The sequence below is a fragment of the Opisthorchis viverrini genome, assembly GCF_000715545.1.
Source record: "Opisthorchis viverrini unplaced genomic scaffold opera_v5_89, whole genome shotgun sequence".
Taxonomy (NCBI): Eukaryota; Metazoa; Platyhelminthes; class Trematoda; order Opisthorchiida; family Opisthorchiidae; genus Opisthorchis; species Opisthorchis viverrini.
Genome location: NW_008751744.1, coordinates 987,105 through 1,001,869, shown reverse-complemented (window position 1 = coordinate 1,001,869; position 14,765 = coordinate 987,105). Strand labels below are relative to the sequence as shown.

General features: G+C 46.5%; 1 protein-coding gene across 1 annotated transcript in view; it reads left to right on the top strand.

Annotated features, from left to right (window-relative positions):
- The window catches only part of T265_13646 (hypothetical protein), a gene marked incomplete at both ends in the record, with an annotated part of 22,707 nt that extends 8,256 nt beyond the window's left edge, over positions 1–14,451 (top strand). Inside the window, 5 exons of the mRNA XM_009169867.1 lie at positions 1,905–1,940; positions 7,520–7,684; positions 7,803–8,146; positions 11,952–12,181; positions 14,128–14,451. Coding sequence (XP_009168131.1) covers positions 1,905–1,940; positions 7,520–7,684; positions 7,803–8,146; positions 11,952–12,181; positions 14,128–14,306 — 954 coding nt within the window. The remainder of the gene's footprint in view (positions 1–1,904; positions 1,941–7,519; positions 7,685–7,802; positions 8,147–11,951; positions 12,182–14,127) is intronic.
- Between the last annotated feature and the right edge of the window lie 314 nt (positions 14,452–14,765).

Here is a 14,765-nt window from a genome sequence, read left to right as displayed (position 1 = left end):
TCCACATGTTCACTGCCACCACAGTATTGTTTTACTGTGGAGAGTTGTTGGGCTAGCTCAGATCGATACTGTTGAGCTATGGCAGTTCTTCGAAGATAGTGGATTGGCACGTTTCTTGCCGACTTGCGAGGGCCTGAAGGGAAACGAACTGTCAGGCGTGCGCGCACCATGGCGTGATCGGAATCAAGTGGTGTGCCCCACGCTAAATCAGTGGTGAACGAAACACTACACTACAACCACTGTACGACAAGTACGCGATTCTTGCAGTTGATAATGATGGTGATAAACTTTAACCTACTCCAAAGTGCCCCCCAGACAATGCGTGATCGGAATCAAGTGGTGTGCCCCACGCTAAATCAGTGGTGAACGAAACTGGCAACTACAACCACTGTACGACAAGTACGCGATTCTTGCAGTTGATAATGATGGTGATAAACTTTAACCTACTCCAAAGTGCCCAAACCCCCAGACAATCATTCAACTAATCTCGAGGAGAGCTGGCAACAAAAACGCCCGCGATATCCATTTCCATTTGCCTGTTGTAGTGTTGCCAGTAAATCACAGAAATCCCTTGCAGATCCTTTCCTGAAAGGAGGATCGCACTCTGAATTAGACACGATTAGCCAAACATTTCGTACTTTAAGGTGCTCTATAAGATGCTGGGTGGAAATACTTGTTTTGGAGCTAAACACTTGTTTCCTGATTGTCTCGTGTTGGATTCCTACGCGGTTCGCGTAGAAACTCTTTGACGTGTTTTGAGTATCCTGCAATCCCTTGGGTATATTGTACCAGATGTGTGCTTGTATGTAGCATCAACACCTGCGACAGGCGTTTTACGTGACTGTTACTCTCGGTTTACAGTAAATGATGGTGTAATAGTAACTCGCTGTGGGACAGAGGGTCAGTGAGCCTTTTTGGGAACGAACATTCTTCTTCATAATTTTGGAGAGTTTAAATGGGAGCTAAGTGGTTGTCGGGAAAACTTTCTCTTTTGGAACAAATGCTGTACTTCCGGCTTGGTGCTGAATTGAGCTCAGTCGGGTACAGTTTCTACGCCGGAGTTCTGTTCCATTGTTGTGGTCTTCACATTTTACCTTGATTACTCATAACTTCGATTTTCATGTCTGTTGTTGATTGCCTCCTTAGTTAGCTCATTTTTGTAGGGAATTCCTCACGGGAGTCTTCTTAGGGTGGACTTGATCAATGAAAATATAATAAAATAATAAAATCAAGGGAAAATTGTCCAGCTGTGGCACTCTTTCGGCTCACAGTTGCGGGTAACTCGGAAGGACGGGCGTTGAGATACTACTAGGTCGCCGCTGCCTTGGCGGGAGTATTTGGAAACCCAGTGTTGGGTTCGAACCGCGGACCTTGTCAGTATCCGCTAAGTTATCTTAAGCTAAACTTAGTGAAATACCTTTCAATTATCAAGTAGACTTGATGCATTGTGATTCGTGGCCTTTTCGGAGAGGGACCACTGTTTTTGTGATAAGATTTCAATCGATTCATTGTTCAGCTGTTTTACTTATGGCCAACGAGCTGTTTACGTTATCATGAACAAGGTTGCTACGGCTGATGATGGCATATATGGTCCAGCACTGTTCTCAGTAGTTCCCGTGGAGCTAACCTCACAACCTCATACTTCGTCTTTGACTTTTATACAGTCGAATGTAATCGCTCTTCACTTTTTTCGACTAACGTCTGACGAATAAGTTCCGAAACTTAGACCTTAGTGTTAGGTTTTCATCTGACGTAGACATGTCTGCGTAACCCGGGCTTTTCATGAAATTCTGACCATTTGTTACTTTCGTCAGCTTTCCTCGCCTTTGTCGTCTATTGCTCGCGGTTTATTGCTTCTAGCGTCTAGAACTAACTCGTTCCACTGCTGCCTTACTCTCCCACAGGAACGGATCAAAGCGGAATTGGAGAAACAAAAGACGGTAAGTGATTCTGCAAGCTCATCTGTGCTTGGTTTCTCACGATTTCGTCATACTTCCGCCTTCATTCACCTTGCTGTAAAGTTCTTCTAGGGTGCCCACGCTTCGCCGTGTGGCTGCATGGTGTGGAAAACGTCATCGAGTATGTCTACTCTGGTGGGAAATAAATCTACTTTGAGTTTAGTCGATTCGAGATCCGGAATCCAAATGCAAGTAATATCAATTGATAGAGCATGACTGAGGGTGAAGACGAACTGCTGACCTGTCTTATCCCTCCTCCCTAATCGTGTGCTGATGATTAGCCCTACCCATGCGCACTGAATTAACAGTCGGCGTGTGTAACACCATTAGTGACCGTACTTGTGTAATTTCCACAATGGGCCAGACGTTGATACCGCCTAGCTACCCAAAGAGCGCTCGTTTGGATTAATGAGAGCCAAAAACAGCTTTGTAGATGCTGGAATTGGGATTCCCAGTATACGTAGTATGGGCGAAAAGAAGACACTCATGAGTGGACCTGGCCAATCTATCTCCTACTCGCTGGATGGGTACCCCACCAACTGAGCTGCTGAGCATGTTACCCCACCCCGATCATGCGGATCCAACCGAATTTTGTTTATGACTTCTTATGTCCAACTTTACTTTACTGGATGTTAACAGATGGCATTCGTTGTCCAGCAATTCATTCCCTCAATCGTCGTCTTGAGCAATGGGCTGAACACTTCAGTTCAGCTGGTCTCTTTCAACACAGCCTCTGGAAGAACCCAGTGGGCTAAGATGGAACATCGATACCAGCTCGCCATTAAACAACGTGGGATATCAATCCTCAAGCACGACAAGGCGCTTGGCGAGATCTTGGTGAACAGTCTGATATGAATGCTGCAGAAGATTTGGAACGAAAACAGGATGCCAGTCGAATGGGGTCCTCTACCGTCATCCCAGTTTTCAAAAGGGCGCAAGAACGTCATGTGAAGTCCATCTTGGTATCAACCTGGTATCCGTCGCACTTAAAGTGCCCACGTATTATTTTGCGCAGGTTAATAGATTATCGAGAGCGACAGATTCGTGAGAATCAAACTGGGTTTCGAGTTGGGCGAGGATGCATCAATCATAGCTTTATTTTGAGATAAGTTCTTGAAGAGCGCCACTTTTTCAGCTGTTCCAATTTGGTCGGTTTTATTGATCCAAAAGCTGCCTTTGAATCTGCCCATCGTGAGAAACTTTGACGTGTCTGCCTATCAAAGGTGTCCCTTCCAAATTTATATCCCTTATGAATGCACTGTATGCCAACTCATGTGGACGGGTACGAGTATACGGCAAACTTTCGCCTGGTTCACTACGTCTGGTAATGTGAAACAAGGCTGTCTTCTCTTGCCTTCCCTCTTCAACTTTGTTAGTGACGTACTGCTTGAAATTTGTCTGCCAGCCTCTGAGACCTTGGAGTTCGAAATGCCCCCGAGACGTTTGCTCACAGACATTGAGTGAAAAAATCGTTCAGATGTAACACCCTTTCGGTACCTAACTGCCATGCTACCCGAAGGTTGCACGAGAGCTGGGATACTGCCAGGTTGCCCAAGCCTAGACAGGGGAGTCGAGAGACGGAGTTCGGGTTCGAACCATGGACCTTCCGGTCAGTAAATTCGCGCTCTAACCACTTGGGTCATTTCGCCCCCCCCCTTATTGAGTATGCAGAAGATATTGCTCTCCTTGGTTCTGATCCCTCACAATTGCAAACCATTTTGAATAACCTGAATAATACCACGTGGCTTGGGCTGCGCTTTACGCCTGTGCTTCTACAACACTGGGTGGGATCAAACCCAAAACTCACGCTTGCAGGCGGGCCAATCGAGGCGAGCGATAAATTCTTTTACCAGGGCAGATGCATAAGGTCTGGTTGACTGGCTGGAGATGAGATTACTTCTTGAATTGGAAAAAACAGGACAGCTTTTGCCAACCTGCGACTCTTGTGGTGACGAAGTGATGTCATTTAGTCTGTCAAAGATTGAGCTTGCACTGCAGCGGTGCGATCCATACCACTTTATGGATCAGGAACGTAGACGTACAAAAATTGTCGTAGTTCGATGCTCAGTGTCTCCGAAGCATTTGTCGGATCTGGTGGGAACATCAGATTAGCGATGATGAGGTATGCCAGATGGTCCTAGGAAAAAGGAGCTCCCCCGTGATAGACGAATTACTCACGCTTCATAGGTTACGCTGGTTGGGAAATGTACTTCGCATGCTGGAGGACCGCCTGCCTTGCAGAGCTCTTTTCGCCCAGTCTTGCGCTGTGTTGGAGCGACTGATAAGTGGACAGTGTATGACCTGGCAACGAAGTATGAAAACGCTATCCAGTAAACTTAGTTGGGTCGACAACTGCCCCCCCCCCCCCGCGATGGGGACTCCGGGACTCAACTCATCAAGGGTTAACGACACCGTCAGAAATGGTTCAATGACGCAGTCAGTGGCGCTCGTGCATCAGAATTATCTTAAATGCCTAGCTACCCAGTTCCCGAACTAACTGAACATGCTAACGCCCCCTATCGCTCCCCTGTCTTTATGGTGGTCGAAACCGTAGCAGGTAGAACTAATGTGCTCATTGTACACGGTTTGTAGCTGATAAATTTGATTGAATTATCCTATGCAGGTTGATCCGTCTTCGAGTAATCAAGTTCGTGAGAATCCAGATGGGTTTTATCCTGGCCAAGGCTGCATCGATCATATCTCCACTTTACGACATGTACTGCAAGTGCGTCACCTTTTCCGACCAACAACGATATCCCTTTTTTATCAGTCTAGAGTGTGCTTTTAATTTCGTCAGTTATCGGGAACGGGGAGTTTCTGGCCATGAAATTTGTCCCTTCTAAACTCTTTTCGCTCACAAAGGTTCTATTTGCCCATTTCGTGGTCGCTCTCCTGAACTCGTCACATCCAGCGATGCCAGGCAATTGTCACACTTCGTCTTTAACTTTGGGATCGAAGTGCTGTTTGTCTTCTTTACGCGCTTCTCATACCTTGTGTATACAAATGCTACCGTGACATTTACTCATTGCATACGCCGCAAAATTGCTCTGCTTGGATCACGTCCTTTATAAATACAAACTACCCCAAATAATTCTTATGCATATTTTGCTGTGCACTCCAAAAACATGGTAAGTGTAAAGTGCTATTCTATGATTGGCTGAAATCAGATCTAAACTTGACGCTTTTAGGTGAACTGATCAATGTGATATATGAGTTTGTCCATCTGGATGGCTGTATAAGTCCCGAAGAAATCACTTCCCCAATTGAGAAATGCAGGGCAGATTTTTACAATCTCCAACATATGTGGAGCCGATGTGACATCCGCTTGGCCATCAATGGCAGAGTCCAACATGTCTTACTTCCTGGATTGGAGAGGTGGCCGCTGTGTGTGGAAGATCTTCGGAGACTATGTCTGACCACTGGTGCTCCAAAAATGCACTGAACCATAGAAGCCTTGACCGCCACTTTTGGGAATTGAACCTGGACTGTCAATTTTGGAACAGTCGTCAACTGCCGTCGCTGTCTGGAAACCATTTATGGTACGGCGGCGTCTCAGGGTGTGGTAATTCTGTATCTAAAAGTCTACCTACCCGAAGGAGTTCCAGGGGGCAGTTCTCACCTCACCACTCTTTAACCTTTCTTTTCGCCCGTGATTATGCGTCTCAGCATGAAGCAGTTGTCCACAGGCATCCTTCTTCAGTGCTGGTTGGTAGCATGGCACCTAAGTACCAGTTCGCATGATTATCAGCTCCATACTACATTTTATTCCAGCTAATTCATATGAGACCTCTGCCCACTAACAGTCCAGGCTCGCCGTACTTTGACCACCGACTTCCCCGAATGTTTGCTTGTTTGGCTACTGAAATTCAAAAAGTAGTGTGAGTATTACATGGTTCCACTCTGGAGGCCGGAAAGTTGGCGGTCGTATCAGCCCTACTCATTCATTGGGGTGCATGCGCCCATATTCTGTCTTCGACACGTTGAAGAAAACTGGAAGCACTTGGCGAGCGAATCAAATCCAAATGAAGCTTGGGGGTGGGGTGAGAAAGTGGATTGGTTCACTCGGGTCTGACGCATCGACATGCTGGTGCTGGCGGTAATTCCCTAACCCAGTTCGCTCGGGTCGATTTATTTCCTTTACTGCAGGTGGACAAAGGTGGTGGTTACAGTATAAGTCCGCCTGATCAGCGCGTACTACTGGTTGTGGGTTGAACCAAGTAGGGCGGTGCGCCACGATATCTATTTTTTTGGGCGGGGGGCTGTGAGAGAGGGGTGTCAAAATGATGAATGCGAACTACCGACGTTCTGTACCCGGCTAACGAAAACTTAGTTGCCTGCTGTTGAGCAGCGTTCGGATCGGTTAAAAGGCACCGATTCGCCATGATTGATGATGGCATACCCGAAAAATCATTGGCTTTTGGTATACTATGCAAACCCTCGGGTGCCCATCCCAGCATATGGAGAAAACTGTGTTCAGGTTGAAGCCCCGCATGCGATAGGACTTCCTTCTTTTTGTTGGCCTTCAAATTCATGGTGGACTGGGCAATACAGCATGATTGAGTTGACTGCAACCGTTTAAATGTCTAAGCCACACATATTGAATATGCCTGTGGCATAATCGCTTTGAGGAGTGGCGCATCTGAATCTGAGCGCTTTTAGATTGTATCAGCCGGTGCGCTCCATTGGTTACTTCGACCCCGACCTATGTATCTTAACTTCTGCCTAGGCTTAGGCAACCTGGCAGTATCCCAGACCTCGTGTTCCCTCTGGGTGGCATGACAGCTAGGCACCGGAAGGGTGTTGCAGCTGACTGTTTGATGTTACATAAAACAAATCAGGTACTGTCATGAACTTTGCAGTTGAACATTTGTGCTTCGTTTTTGCTTGGCAGTCGACTGGCGAGGCTAGTCTAGTAACAACGAGCATTGTCACTTTGCTGCTTCTTGGTCAGAGTGAAGAGAGAGCCGGCCGCTTCGAAGACTGTGGTGCTTGCTGCGTGGTTCTGAGGGTTCTGACGTGTAGTCGACATAAGTAAAATGCTGTGCAGTATGAATTTCTTCTGGACGGAGTCGGGATTGCTTTTATTCGAGGATAACTCTATGACCTACCGATTGTTCTGAAGTTGATATCTCAATCTTCACCTTCCGTTTGGAAAGGGCCAATCCATGTTTCATGGGACACGCGTCCTTGATGATCTGTAACCGAAGACGAACTTGTTTTAAGTACTTATTTGCCTTTCGTCACCTTTGTGCAATGAATTTCGTCAGTTGCTTTCCCAGTTCCATAAGTTGTCAGAATGAAAGTGAAGCCTCTGGTCTCCTTTCCTCCTTTTTCTCACTGTTTATAATCTACGTTCTAATCCTTTCGCCTTCCCAAACCGAAGTCCTAGTCTCTTTCGGTGAGAATGAAGCACTAAAGTTTGCGTTATGTCGATGCCCTTGAAGATTTTGGAGTTGTGGATGCAATCAGTGTAGTTTTGGAAACATCGTTCTTGGAAATTGCGAATTAAGCGCTAACTCGCATGACGTTGCTGAACGCATACCTTTGACGACCCTTATCAGTTACTCGAGATTCTAGATCCGTTTGTGTTAGACTCGGTAACTAACCTATCCCTTCGAGTTTCAACTACCCCTGTTCCACCGAATCCATATAAGCATTCGTTTCCCGCTCCTCCTGTGCAGGTCGAATCTGTTAAACGAAAACATCTTGCTCCAATTGTGGAACAGGTATGTTGATCACTTTGTCCTAGTTCACGTCAATGTTACTTGATTAGCGCAACTCTGTTTGACTATACCTGCTTTTGCTGTCGGCTTTTACTCATTAGCCATCCGTAACCCATTGTAGGAAAATGCTGCCGTACAATCCCAACCTGTTCGACCAATCAAAATCAATCCGAACACAACTGAACACACCCCAGCAGCTCCCAACGTGCTCAGACCAATCCAGTTACAAAAAACAGGCCCCAGTTCAGCTCTTCAAACGACCACTGCTGTAAAGCGAGCCTATCCGACACCCATCCAGCCAGCTCCTGTGACGAAAGCACCATTACCGAACACTGCTTCGAAGGCGCAACCAACCCGTGTTGCTGTGGTTTCAGTACCCAAAGTGCCCCCAACACAGCCGACGGTGTCAGCAACCGTAAAGCCGACTGCTCTGGAGTCAAGCCGGTTACCGAATTCTCCGCTAAAGTAAGCACTGGCTTGTTAGTCATCCTCACCGTCAACAGCAACACAGCAGTAGTAGCTGCCATACAACCTTGAGGAAGAATGCCTCAGTGAATCGTGAAAAGGCAGGGGAAGGGCAAGCACTTGATACAAGCAATCTTCTGCCGTCATTGAACAGTAGCTAGATAAAAGCACCTCGGCATTGTGTCGCATGAAGACGCTATCGGTTGGGCTAACCCATAGTCCTTTGCGAATCTTACTCGACAGGACAAACCAGTTTACAACAAGCCTTAGCTAGGTGGTTCATGGGTTGCATTTTTTTGGTTGTAGTTGTCGATTTCATGCATTGCTCTTTTTTATTTCTATTGGGTGCACTGCGTACAGTTTCACCACGCATTGGTGGAATGAGAGAGTGATTGCCTTGTTAGTTGTGCGTGGTTGTCCTGCATAACTAAAATACATTATCGGTCGCCGTGTTTTTGGTGACCATAGTTCTTATTTTTGGCTGTGATTTGGCAGAAATCCCTCGCTATCCATACTTTTTAAGTTCCTCAGTATTCTCCGCAAAATGCCTCCATAAAATCATGAAAATAATTCTGTGGTTATCTTACATTGTCGCGATGGAACTCTAAGGATTTGAGAGTGGCGGAAGCAGAGAGGTGACCAACCCTTGACATGGCAGAGGGGTATTAAACAGATTACGTAACGTTTGGGTGCTACTTGCCTTCCAGGATGAGGACCGCGTGATCCTCACTGCCCCTGGTTGGAGACGCTGCTAGTCGATGTGAGCGGCGTTCTTGTCGTCCGTTCCTGAATGAGTGGAGATGTAGGCGCTTTGGAATGATTGTAGTAAGGTAGCACCAAGTCCCTTCCCCCGTCCACCTTTGTGCTTTTCTCCACAATAAGGCCTTCGAAGAAATCACGGTTGTACGGCAGCGAAGCATCAGTGTTGCACACTGACTGTAGAATACCTCAACGTATTCAGGAAAGCCCACTTGAGTGACACGCAAAATCACAAGCCAGAAATTGTGAATTCTTGAGATTAATCGAAAGTTATGGTACTGCGTGTATAAAATACGTAATAAAAGAGTTACAAACCTCAAATTATGGGGGTTTCCGTCTAAACTGTTGCACGGAGTAGTGTATCTCCAAAGAAAGCCCGAAGAAGATGGCAAATCGATCTTAGTTTGCGACACACATCTGGGTACAACATGTAATGCAAAATGGTCAAAAAGCGCGCGTAAAGGATGGTCCACCAAACTGGTTCGAAAAATCAAGGGTCAGTTCATGAGGGATTACAAATGCATATCGAGTCTATGAGGCAGACGCAGTAAACAGCAGCAGACAAGGGAAGAGTTTGGCCGCGAAAGGAAGTACACTGATGTTATGCTGTCAATGGTTATGAGGATGACCACTCTATGATTGACTCATTGTCATGGCAACGCGTTCATAGGGAGTGTCTGACATTCAGCCTGAACTGGTAGTGGCAAGCTTCAGTTGTGGTACCCTTTCAGTGCACAGCCGCCGTGCAGCTCAAAAGGAACACTAAGACGGGTACTACCGGTGAAAGGAAGAAGGCCTTCGCTGCGGAGTTATTTATTCGGAAATGCCAACTGACCGGTTACAGACCATTGAACAAGGAAGCAAAACTCTAATCTGCATCTTAGTTACAAAACCTGGACACAGATCTTCTCCCGAACGAGTCTTCCTGGAGATTCATTGCCTCCAATCATTCGTCGGTCAAATAAAAGCAAATGTTACAAAGTGGCCCCGCGAATTCCGCAACAGAATTCCATTTTTCAATCGACGCAAAGCGAAATTCTACGAACAACACATACTACTCGCGTGCCTCCCGATCAGTAGTATCACCGTTACACCGGAAGCAGTCCAAAGGCAAGGCTTGTTTTTGAACCACGGACCGTCCAATCACTAGGTTCGCGCGTTACTGTCTTGGCTGTCTCGATCTCGGTCCAAAGGAGCAGGAAATACTTCGTCGATGTCTATTCATATTTTTTTTGCTGAATTATAGCTTCCGATTGCAAAACCATAGCAGTATAAAGAACGGACTCGAAACAACTTAGTAAAAGCTGTACAGATTAGACTCAAACCATTTTAGCTTGGAGCGAGATCTAAGGAAATTGGTACTAAGGTTCTTGATCAACACTACAACCTCACTTAATTCTCGAGATTTTCATCAGGAATTTGGAGTATATTCAAGGCGCCAAAAGCATTTAGGCCCGCGAAACTGCCTACGCAAATTTGTAGCAAATAACCCAACTAAACTATTTCAACACAGAGAAGTCGTGGTAACACTTTGGCTTTGTGACCATCTTGCTCAATGCGTTAATGCCAATTCACTAAAATACGATTCATCAGGATTTGATTTCAATTCAATTCAATTTATTAGCTATAAACCGTGCGCCATATGCACATTGGTTCCAGCTTCTACAGCTTCGATCACCGGAAAACGAGAAACTAAAATACAACACCAAGCCTTGAAGGCAGAGGCATGCCCAGTTTGTTCGGAAATTGGGTAGCTACGCATTAAAGGCGATAGCTTTGATGCACGAGCGCTACTGACTGCGCGATTGGACCATTTCTGCCCCTGGTGATTTGAGTCCAGGAGTCCTCATCCAGCGAAGCGGCAGTTGCCCACCCGACTTAGTCTACTGGTTAGTACTTCGTTGCCAGGTCATACACTGTCCACCTCTCGATCGCTTCCACTCAGCACAGGGTTGGGCGAAAAGAGCTCTGAGAGGCAGGCGATCTGGCATGCGGAGTACATAACCCACACAGCGCAGTCCATGAAGCGTGAGTAATTCACCTTCCTAAGACACTCATCAGGATAGCGCTGCTCAAGCATGTTGCGAACATAACTTCATTCGGAAGGAACGGACCTAAATCTTCATAATCTTGATTACTCAGTGTGCGTGGTTAGAGCGCGAATTTACTAACCGGAAGGTCCGTGGTTCGAACCCGACCTCTGCCTCTCGTTTTCCTCTGTCTAGGCTTGGGCAACCTGGTAGTATCCCTCGTGCTTTCGCGTGGCATGGCAGCGAAAGGCTGCTACAGCTGGACGATTTTTTTATAACATTTTTTCGCAGTAAAATCTTGTCAACACGGAGCTTTTGGGCATCCTGATTACACAGTGTTTCACGAAATTTGATGCGTCCGGTAGAGCATTGCCTGGATTTTTTCAATCATTTGTCACACCTTTTTACGTGCATTTCATTATTAGTGATGGAGGATTTGTGGGCAACCAGAAGCAGTTCGAACAGTCCGTTGGAAAATGGGACGAATTTTTAGAGTATTTTCGAGCCCAAAACTGTGAGCCTGAAAAGCTCAGCAACGCCACCAACGGCCGAACATTGCCACAGGCTCAACTAGCAGCTTGATACAACAGTGCAGGGTCGAAAAAAAGTCGTTCAGCTGTAACACCCTTTCGGTGCCTAGCTGCCGTGCCACCCGAAGGGAGCATGAGCGCTAGGATACTGCCAAGTTGCCGAAGCCTAGACAGGGGAAGTCGAGAGGCACAGGTCGAGTTCGAACCATGGACCTTCCGGTCAATAAATTCGCGCTCCAACTACTTGAACCTTCTCGCCCCCGAACGGTCGATAAGTTGGTAGGTTGAGCGAAAAGACAATGGCCTCCGATGTCTTGCTCACTTCCCCCAAGTATGTTTGATCAGAGGTCTGTGGTGAAATCCAGCTTGTCTACAGAATTGGTGGACGAGTTTTAAGGTTAAAGATTATTCAAGCGTTTGAAATTCATATTTCCACAAGAAAATGACTGACTTCGTAGTGTTAGTTTGGGTATCGAGCCATCTCAGGATTTCTGTCCGGACTTTAAGCTTCCTATCAGGAGTTATATCAGGATATCCTGAAACACCCGGGTCTGCGGAGAGGGAGCAACCAAAGCGGTCATTGACCCTCTTGCTAATCCCTTTCCTTTTCTGGTTTTTCACTTGGAACAGTGCTACTTTCAATATGTCACTGTTGAACTCGGATTCGGAGGATGAGGACAAACCGTATATCAAGGCCCCAAGTTGGTCGCGTAAAGGTGAGTTTGTTCCTTTTCTCTTCTCCGTGGGAACCCTTTCTTTTCTCATGGTTTCCTTCCGAAATCAGCATATCGAACTGAAAAAAGCTTTTCGACAGACTTAGGAATTGGAGCGCTACATTATGTGTCCCGCCATTCTACCTCAAGTTGTCTCTGGCGTTCACTAGCCAGTGTTTCTGATGCATCTGACTAATGCGGTGAATTAAATCACTGGTATATTTTCATGTGCTGTACATACCGAGTCGTCGCCTACTTTAGGAAAATGTCGTTTTGCGCCCCTAAATCATAAAGCTATTTAATCTGATGCAATGCTATGGAAAGCGATTAGTAAAAGTTTGGTTACTTTAGATGTGACTCGCTTTCCAGGTTGGGGTCGGCATGGCTTCTCTATGCTTGGCTGGAAACGTTTCAGGAGTAAGGGGCGAGATGGCCCAAGTGGTAAGAGCGCGAATTTACTGGCCGGAAGGTCCGTGGTTCGAATCCCACCTCCGCCTCCCAACTTCCCCTGTCAAGGCTTGGCCAACCTGGCAGTATCCCACCCCCCGTGCAACCTTCGGGTGGCATGGCTGCTAGACACCGGAAGAGTGTTACAGGTGAACGGTCTGTTTCAGGAGTAACTGTTAATTTATGTTAATGGCGCTCTTTTCACCTAAACCGATTACCTAAATGAGCGTTTGGAGTTGCACTCCCCTCGGCATAGGCTTCCAAATAAACTGTGGTTGTACGACAGTGAAGCTGTCGACAATGCCGGTGTTCATTCTCGTCTTCATGGTGTTTTGCTAAACTGAAATCTGAATTTTGGATGAAAGAAGCCTTAATTTTGGACCTCGATACTACCTCAGTGAATTGTTAGAAAGTATTATTGACGTTCGGACACCGTCCTTATAGCTATTTGGTTATCTTTCCCATCTTCGGCGCCTAGAACCGGATATGGCATGCTAAGCTGATATCATGTCAAGCGTTAAATAACAAACAAACTCGCAGATTGCTTATTAAACTTTCTGAACCGAATACAGATAACCTTTGGGCTCTGTCACTGCTACACACTAAGCGCTCTTCATTTCAACCAGTTCGCAGGACAACCTGCACAGTCCATGGACCTTAAAGCTCAACCGGGGGCGAGATGGCCCAAGTGGTTAGAGCGAGAATTTACTGACCGGAAGGTCCGCGGTTCGAATCCGACCTCCGCCACTCGGCTTCCCCTGTCTAGGCTTGGGCAACCTGGCAGTATCCCAGCCCTCGTACTTCCTTCGGGTGGCATGGCAGCTAGGCACCGAAAGGGTGCTACAGCTGAACGCTTTTTTTAGAGCTCAACCAGATCCCAACAAGCTAACTCATTTCCGCGGCGATTACCTGGGAGAGGCGCTCCGCCCGTTCTATCTCTCGTCTGTTATGTGTTCCTTAGGTGGGACCATTGAACGGTCCTTGCTTATACTCTATTCAACCATATAACTTTTTCGTAATGCTGCCCACTCAGGAAGAGCAACCACACCTATAAGCTTGTGATACTTTACGTTCTACTCATGATAGCATGTCTGTTGTTATCTACTCGGTGCCACCTTCGTTTTTTACCGTACGATGCCGCAGTTTTCTCGGTGATTCCAAANCCCATGGTAGTTGTTTGTCTTCCCTACACTTCTGGTTTACTTCATGATAGCTCAGGCGTCCAGACGGGCGCTCCCACCTGAATGGTCCGTCGCTCGAATCCATCCTTCCTCGTTCTCTCGACTATTTAGGCTCTCTGTATCTTCCTTGTTCTATGCGGATGTTGCGTTGAAATTTTTTTTTTATAATTTGACCGCTCTCTCGATCTATCATAAACCCTTTTCTTCGCCACCTGATAGGATAGTGGTTTCATGTATCTGGTACACAGCGTAAGCAAACTTCAGTATTGGGGCTATTCGAGTCAATTTCTACGCAACCTTTCTCCGTTCGTTCAATTACAGATAACTTGAAGCAGCTGCCTTCGTTCAACGCGGTTGTGGCGGGTGAATTGAGATTCCCCAGCAAGTTCATCCCCGCTGCACAGATTCAGTTCGATCTAGATTCTATGTTTGCCGGCTACGACTATCGTCGGCGGCACCGTACGAGCAGTCGGTTTTGGAACACACCGGTGGCTCTGTGAACAGAACCGACAGACGGATTGCCAGTATTCTTATCTGCTTTACTGTACTCTATAACTGTTACACGTATTAGTCTTTCTCATCGTACGCTGCCATATGTTACACGTGGTTCATGCCACGATTTCCGCCAAGTATAGTATGTGTGCGTGTCTCCAATTCATTCTTGTTTTTCACCGAACTTAATCAAGTTCTGTGGAGGTAGTTTTCAGTCTTTTTTCAGCTCACAAACCGTGCACCGAAGTCCAACAGCTCTGGCTGTTACATCTTCCTTCACTTAGCATAGGGAGGATAAGGGAAAGAGAACTGCGCGTTAGAGTTGATGTCCCATTTCGTACATTGACGACAAATGGATGTGCAATAGTGATAGCTACGCATTGAAGTCAATAGCTTGATGCAAGAACGCTGTTGGTCACATGACAATCCATATCTGCCAGGGTCACTGATCATTGGTTTGTTTCGTC